The sequence below is a fragment of the Drosophila suzukii genome, chromosome 3, assembly GCF_043229965.1.
Source record: "Drosophila suzukii chromosome 3, CBGP_Dsuzu_IsoJpt1.0, whole genome shotgun sequence".
Lineage (NCBI taxonomy): Eukaryota > Metazoa > Arthropoda > Insecta > Diptera > Drosophilidae > Drosophila > Drosophila suzukii.
The window spans coordinates 37,447,597-37,455,957 of record NC_092082.1 but is presented as its reverse complement, the minus strand read 5'-3'; the positions used below and the strand labels follow the sequence as shown (position 1 = coordinate 37,455,957).

General features: G+C 48.4%; 1 protein-coding gene across 1 annotated transcript; it reads left to right on the top strand.

Annotated features, from left to right (window-relative positions):
• The first annotated feature begins 248 nt into the window (after window positions 1-248).
• On the top strand, window positions 249-1,622 carry LOC139353126 (uncharacterized). The gene is made up of 2 exons (XM_070996434.1): window positions 249-764; window positions 824-1,622. Exon 1 carries the CDS (start codon window positions 250-252, stop codon window positions 607-609), a length of 360 nt encoding a protein of 119 aa, XP_070852535.1. The 5' UTR covers window position 249; the 3' UTR covers window positions 610-764; window positions 824-1,622.
• The last annotated feature ends 6,739 nt before the right edge of the window (window positions 1,623-8,361 follow it).

Below are 8,361 nucleotides of genomic sequence, written 5' to 3'. Positions count from 1 at the left end.
GCCTGCGAAGACGAGAGATCGGCAGCACTCTATAAGGCTGCAATTGACAAAGTCGGCGAGGTCTACCCCGGGGCCAAGCTGGCAGTTTGTGAGGCTGCGGACATCCCGTCTCGACCGAGAGCGAGGGTGTGGCTGCCGTCGGAACCATCGGAACCAGAGGCTATACTCAGCCTGCTGACCAGGTTCAACCCAAAACTGCCAACAGACGGTTGGAAGGTGGTCAAGGTGGAGAAAACGGAGCGAGTCACCATGAGCGTGGTTATCCTCCTAAACCAGGCCTGCTTGGAACCCCTCGCAGCCCAGCAGCACAGAGTGAACTACGGGTTCGACAAGGTGCAGCTTCGTATTTACGACACCGATAAAACAGCGGCAGACAACCTGGCTGCCTGTGCGTCGTACGAACCCCCGAGCGACGACGAACCAGATCACGAGGAGGCCACCCTCACCGGCTACGTGTCAACCGACTCGGAGCTGACGGAGAGCCTGAAACAGCTGTGCACCCAGGACACAACCCGACCAGGGCGCTCTGTCCTCCAGGACATAGCGGAGGAAGCGGAGGGTACCCAGCCCGACCCCAGTCCCAAAGATGGTGCAGTTTCTGCAAATTAATCTGCACCACAGCAAGGCAGCATCCGCTGCCCTCCTCACCCGCCTGGCAACAGGCAACATAGACGTAGTCCTCATTCAAGAGCCATGGATTGTTGGTAACAACATCTGTGGCCTATCAACCCCCCTATACAAGCTATTTTACACCAAGGACAAGGGTAAAACCAGAACCTGCATTCTTACAAAAACACACTTTAACACATTTCTTATTCCACAGTTTAGCGAAGGCGACCTTACCACGGTCAGACTGGAGCTAAACGAACACACCCATCACACCATAGCATCATTCTATCTGGCTCACGACCACGAAGGGCCACTACCAAACACCACTACACAAGAACTCATACGCACTCACTCATCTAAGGAACTCATCCTGGGTGGGGACGCTAACTCACACCACACACAATGGGGAAGTACAAACACCAACGAAAGGGGTGAGTTACTCTACGACTATCTCCTTCAATCAAATCTATTCATCTGCAACAAAGGTAATGACCCAACTTTCATCACTAGAAATAGGAGGGAAGTACTAGACATTACTCTAATATCTGATCCCTTACTTAACCAGCTAGACGCGTGGAAGGTGGGGATCGAACACTCATTCTCGGACCACCGATACATAGAATTTACAATAAGTCTAGAACATCCTCCCGCCGAGAACATAACTAATCTAAGATTAACCAACTGGGGATACTATAAAAATCTCCTCAACAGGAACCTACCCGCTCCTCCGACACACATACGCAACCGTCAAGAATTAGATAGCCTAGTTAACACTTTTACTGATATCTGCGGTGAGGCCTTAAAAAGGGCTTGCCCAAGTAGAACAGTCAAAACAAAGCACAAACCCCCATGGTGGAACCCAACCCTAGCGAACCTTAAAAGAGAGTGTAGAACTTACTTCAATAAAGCTAAATACAACAATAGCGAATCCTCCTGGAATCTATATCATTCAAAACTAAGCCTATACAAAAAGGAAATAAGAATATCAAAACGAAGAGCCTGGGCTAACTTCTGCAGTAGAATAGAATCTACTGCGGAGGCATCCAGACTCAGAAGAATTCTAGCTAAAGCTCCAGCTACCATTGGCTATCTTAAAACCAATGCTGATGGCTGGACGGAAAACAGTCAGGAAACCCTTGAACTACTGTTAGACACACACTTCCCTAACAATACCCAGGTAGTGGAGGACCTCCACATAGAGGTGAATCTAGACGACCAGAGTATTGCCAACATTTCAAACCCTGACCGCATTCAGTGGGCTGTTAACTCTTTTAAGCCCTTCAAATCACCTGGCCCAGACGGGTTCTTCCCGGCCCAGCTACAACGGACATTAGATATGTCCCTTCCCTGGCTGACAGCCATCTTCCACGGCTGCCTTGCTCTAAACCATATTCCAACAAGGTGGCTGGACGTCAAGGTAATCTTTAAACCGAAAGCCGGCAAGCCCTCCCACACTAACCCAAAGGACTTCCGCCCGATCAGTCTCTCTTCCTTCTTGTTGAAGACCCTGGAAAGGCTAATTGACACCCATATCAGACTAACCATCGACCATAGCCTACTCTCTGACGCACAGCATGCGTACCGTAAGGGTAGATCAACCGATACCGCCCTCCACTCTCTAGTGCACAGTATAGAACGAGGCTTCCACAATAAGGAATACTCTCTTGCAGCGTTTCTAGACATAGAAGGCGCCTTCAACAACGTCACCCCAACGGCGATCACTGGTGCTCTGACTGAACTGGGCATTGAGCGGCCCATAGTGGGACTCATACACACCATGCTAACCAGCAGGGTAGTGCACTCCACTATGGGATCGGCCCTCTCGACCAGGAATGTCAGTAGAGGAACCCCACAAGGGGGCGTACTCTCACCTCTTCTATGGGTTTTGGTGGTCAACAAACTGCTATCACTTCTAGAAGAGGCGGGCACAAAAGTGGTAGCCTACGCGGATGACGTGGTTATCCTACTGCAGGGCAAGTTCCCGCAAACCCTCTGTAATCTAATGGAGACAGCCCTATCCACCCTTTCCAGGTGGACGGCTGGCTGTGGACTGGGAGTTAACCCGGAAAAGACCGAACTAGTTCTCTTTACAAGGAAGTACAAGGTACCAATTCTAGTTCCCCCAAAACTACACCAAACGCGCCTAACCCTTAGCAACCAAGCAAAGTACCTAGGTGTCATTCTTGACAAAAAGCTCCTCTGGACTGATAACATCCTAGATCGCACACGCAAAGCGGCCATAGCCCTCTTCGCTTGTAAAAAAGCCATAGGGAGGAAGTGGGGTTTCTCCCCCATGATAGTTCACTGGCTATATACTGCAATAGTCAGGCCCATTCTCCTCTACGGAAACATCGTTTGGTGGCCTTCTCTAGATAAGAACTGCAACCTCCGGATCCTTCACAAGATCCAAAGGAGCGCAGAGCTCTGCATCAGTGGGGCGCTGCGCACTACCGCCACCGAGGCACTAAACACAATTCTCGATCTCCAACCCCTGGACCTACTTGCCAAAAGCTGGGCATCTGCAACAGCGCTGAGACTCCGTGAAGCAGCGGCTTGGACAACGGGCTCCACGGGTCACTCCATTATCCTATCAAAACATTCACCCCTACCACGTTATACAGACTACGTCCCACCCATAGTCAACTTCGAAAGAAGATACAAAATTCATATACCCACCCGTTCAGATTGGGACAACCTCCCACATCAATTCGTAAACGCCGTCAACATATACACTGACGGCTCCAAGTTTAACTCCCAAACAGGTGGGGGAGTCTTCTCCCCCGAACTAGACATAAAAGTCTCATTCCGCCTACCAGACCACTGTAGTGTTTTCCAAGCGGAAGTGATGGCAATTCAGGAAGCCACTACCCACCTGAACACGTCTGTACATAAAGACAGTGATATCTTCATATTCTCGGATAGTCAAGCTGCCCTCAGGGCCCTCGACTCCTACACAACGAGCTCAAAAACAATCTCTGAATGCCGCAAATCTCTTAACGAGATGGCCACTCATCTGAGAATCAGCCTCATCTGGGTGCCTGGGCACTGCAACATTGAGGGCAACTGCATAGCAGACGAGCTGGCAAGACAGGGGACAACCGCCGATATCCTTCGTGATAAGGACACGGTAGGGATGCCCATGGCTACCTGCAAGCTCCTTCTCAGGCAGAGATTGTATACTCTTTCCAACAACCGTTGGAACTCAATCTCAATATGCCACAATTCTAGACTCACATGGCCAAACTATAACACGAAAAGAACAAAAACTCTCCTACAATGTAGTAGGGAGGACATCTCCACTCTCCTAAATGCCCTCACGGGCCACTGTCTCATAGGGACTCATGCGACAAGGCTGGGTCTAAGTAACCACGACTTCTGCCGCAGCTGCAAACAGATAGACGAAGAGGAGAGCATCGAACACCTCCTATGCTTCTGCCCAGCGCATAACCTAAAGCGCTTTCAAACCCTAGGTAGCTACACACTTCCGAACCTTGCGGCCATTCAGGACGTAAGCATTCAAAAACTACTATGTTTCTTAAGAAGAACAGAATACTTCGCGAAGGCAGTAAACCCATGAGCTAGGGAAACGGATCTTTCAGAGATCATGTGGTATCACAAGGGGCCCATTGTGGCCTAAGTGAGGGGACTAATATTTAGTCTCCAACCACTCCTACCTAACCTAACCTAACCTAACCTATCTATGTGTTATACATGGAATTTTATTTAAAAATGTTGTGTAAATTTTAAATTGAAAAGAAAGAATAATGTCTGAGCAGAGAAATTTTGATGGGGTGAGGGGAAAAATCATCCCCAGTGTCCAGTATCAGGCGAGTCGCAAAAATCGTTCTACCAGCTCAAAGATGGGAACGTATTCCGCGGCCATTGATAGCAGGATTGCAGTCCTTGTTTTCGAAAACCAACATTGAGTCCAAAGTAAAATTAAAATTTTAAACAAAACTAAATAATAATAAACTGTATGCCGACAAATCCAACTATCGCGGTCGCACTCACCTTTGACAGATCCGATAGCTAGCTTGAATCCGAGACAGAAAACGGAAGCATAAAGGAAATAACATCAAAATCTACACCTGCACATCGAACACGAGTGGTGTTCCTAGAAGAGTACTAGCCAAAGCAAATTCGTAGGAGGCCCTCTGGGAATCAATCGGGACCCCGACAGGAGACGAAAACATCCTCGGAAGTTAATAAAAAATACGATGTTTCCCTCGGCTTGTTTCTAGAACAGAGAAACCAAAACAATCTTACAAGAGATGGGGGAGTTAAGGGTCAGGGCACCGGGGTAAACAAGTAAAATCAGTAATTAATTTAGCTTTGTTTCAAGCTCATTAGACTATGGGTAAAGCGACGTCCGTTAAGTTGTCTGCTTTTCAGAATCAGAAGCAGCAGGATATGTTGAGTTTCATCAGGGAAATAAACCAAATCGTCGGTCCTACCGTAAAGCCACCGGCAGAGGCCCAGGAGCCTCCTTATAGCCCATCGAACGAACCGACATAACCGAATCCAGCGCCACAGAGAGCAGAGGAGGAGCAACAGAGGGCATGGGCGGGAAGGCATCAGTGTAGCCAGCCACCGCCTTTGTTTAGGCCAGGAGTTCCAGCTGCTGGAAGATCGGAGGGGAATACAAGTAACAGGCACAGAGATTATAGACCCGAGATGAGCCATCCCAGGAAATACATTCACGGTAGATTACTTGCAGATAGTTTACTAAGTCACATGCGAAGATGCCTGTTGGAAGGGCAGGGCAAGGAGTGGTTTTGTGTGCACGTACGCACCACGAATTCGAGGAATTGGCCAAATTTGAAGTACGCGCCTAACAACGTTTCTAAGGGCTACGTTCGAGTTTTGAGAGGTAGCGAGAGTTACTTAGAGAAATCGTAGACGAGTATCTGCAGGCTCTGCGGAGCCTCCGAGCGCAGTTGCACGTCCAGATATCCAATCATGACTTAATCAGAACGATAGGTTAGGTTAGGTAGGAGTGGTTGGAGATTAGATCCTAATCCCCACACATAGGCCACATTGGGCCCCTTGTGATACCACATGGATCATTTGCTTTCGCGAAGTATTTTGTTTTTTTTAGGAAACATAAGAGTTTTTGGATGTTTACGCCCTGAATGGCCGCAAGGTTCGGAAGATTGTAGCTACCTAGGGTTTGAAAGCGCTTTATGTTATGCGCTGGGCTAAAGCATAGGAGGTGTTCGATGCTCTTCGCTTCGTCTATCTGTTTGCAGCTTCGGCAGAAGTCGTGGTAACTGAGTCCCAGCCTGAGCGCATGAGTCCCTATAAGGCAGTGGCCCGTGAGGGCATTTAGGAGAGTGGAGATGTCCTCCCTGCTACATTGTAGGAGACTTTTTGTTCTTTTTAAGTTGTAGTTTGGCCAAGTGAATCTAGAATTGTGGCATGTTGAAATTGAGTTCCAACGGTTGTTGGAAAGTGTGTACAGTCTCTGCCTGAGATGGAGCTTTCAGGTAGCCATGGGCAGGATATCGGCGGTTGTCCCCTGTCTTGCTAGCTCGACCACTACAGTGGTCTGGTAGGCGGAATGAGACTTTTATGTCTAGTTCGGGAGAGAAGACTCCCCCACCTGTTTGGGAGTTAAGCTTGGAGCCATCTGTGTATATGCTGACAGCGTCTTCGAATTGGTGTGGGAGGTTGTCCCAGTCTGTACGGGTGCGTATGAAGGTCTTGTAACTTCTTTCGAAGTTGACTATGGGTGGAACGTAGTCTGTACTGCGCTGTAAGGATGTATGTTTTAATAGGATATTGGAGTGACCCGTAGAGCCTGTTGTCCATGCCGCTGCTTCGCGGAGCCTCAGCGCTGTTGCAGATGACCAGCTTTTGGCAAGTAGGTTCAGGGGTTGGAGGTCGAGAATTGTGTTTAAGGCTTTAGTGGCGGTGGTGCCAAGCGCCCCACTGATGCAGAGTTCAGCGCTTCTTTGGATCTTGTGAAGGATCCGGAGGCTGAAATTCTTTTATAGGGAATGCCACCATACAATGTTTCCGTAGAGGAGAATGGGCCTGACTATTGCAGTGTATAGCCAGTGAACTATCATGGGGGAGAAACCCCACTTCCTCCCTATGGCTTTTTTACAAGCGAAGAGGGTTTATGGCCGCTTTGTGTGTGCGATCTAAGATGTTGTCTGTCCAGAGAAGCTTTTTGTCAAGGATGACACCTAGATACTTTGCTTGGTTGCTAAGGGTTAGGGAGAATTAGATTTGGTATCTTATACTTCCTTGTAAAGAGAACTAGTTCGATCTCTTCTGGGTTAACTCCCAGTCCACAGACAGCCGTCCACCTGGAGAGGGTGGATAAGGCTGTCTCCATTAGATTGCAAAGAGTTTGCGGGAATTTGTCCTACAGTAGGATAACCACGTCATCCGCGTAGGCTACCACTTTAGTGCCCGCCTCTTCTGGAAGTGATACCAGTTTGTTGACCACTAAAACCCATAGAAGAGGTGAGAGTACGCCCCCTTGTGGGATTCCTCTGCTGACATTCCTGGTCGAGTCTATCTGTCTGTCTGTATGAGTCCCACTATGGGCCGCTCAATGCCCAGTTTAGTCAGAGCACCAGTGATCGCCGTTGGGCTGACGTTGTTAAAGGCGCGTTTTATGTCTAGAAACGCTGTCAGAGAGTATTCCTTATTGTGGAAACCTCTCTCTATACTGGACACTAGAGAGCGGAGGGCGGTATCTGTTGAGCTGCCCTTACGGTACGCGTGTTGTGCGTCAGAGAGTAGGTTTTGGTCGATGGTTAGCCTGATATGGGTGTCAATTAGTCTTTCCAGGGTCTTCAACAAGAAGGAAGAGAGACTAATCGGGCGGAAGTCCTTCGGGTTGATGTGGGAGGGCTTGCCGGCTTTCGGTATAAAAATTACCTTAACGTCCAGCCACCTTGTTGGAATATGGTTTAGAGCAAGGCAGCCGTGGAAGATGGCTGTCAGCCAGGGAAGGGACATATCTAATGTCCGTTGTAGCTGGGCCGGGAAGAACCCGTCTGGGCCAGGTGATTTGAAGGGCTTGAAAGAGTTAACAGCCCACTGAATGCGGCCAGGGTTTGAAATGTTGTCAATACTCTGGTCGTCTAAATTCTCCTCTATGTGGAGGTCCTCCACTACATGGGTGTTCTTAGGGAAGTGGGTGTCTAACAGTAGTTCAAGGGTTTCCTGACTGTTTTCCGTCCAGCTGTCAGCATTGGTTTTAAGATAGCCAATGGTTGCTGGAGCTTTAGCTAGAATTCTTCCGAGTCTGGATGCCTCCGCAGTAGATTCTATGCAACTGCAGAAGTTAGCCCAAGCTCTTCGTTTTGATATTCTAAATTTCCTTTTTGTATAGGCTTAGTTTTGTGTGATATAAATTCCAGGAGGATTCGCTATTGTTGTATTTAGCTCTATTGAAGTAAGTTCTACACTCTCTTTTAAGGTTCGCCAGGGTTGCGTTCCACCAAGGGGGTTTGTGCTTTGTTTTGACTGTTCTGCTTGGGCAAGCCCTTTTTAAGGCCTCACCGCAGATAGCAGTAAAAGTGTTAACTAGGTTATCTAATTCTTGACGGTTGCGTATGCGTGTCGGGGGAGCGAGTAGGTTCCTGTTGAGGAGATTTTTGTAGTATCCCCAATTGGTTAATCTTAGATTAGTGATGTTCTCGGCGGGAGGATGGTCTAGACTTATTGTAAATTCTATGTAACGGTGGTCTGAGAATGAGTGTTCGATCCCCACCTTCCACGCTTCTAGTTGGT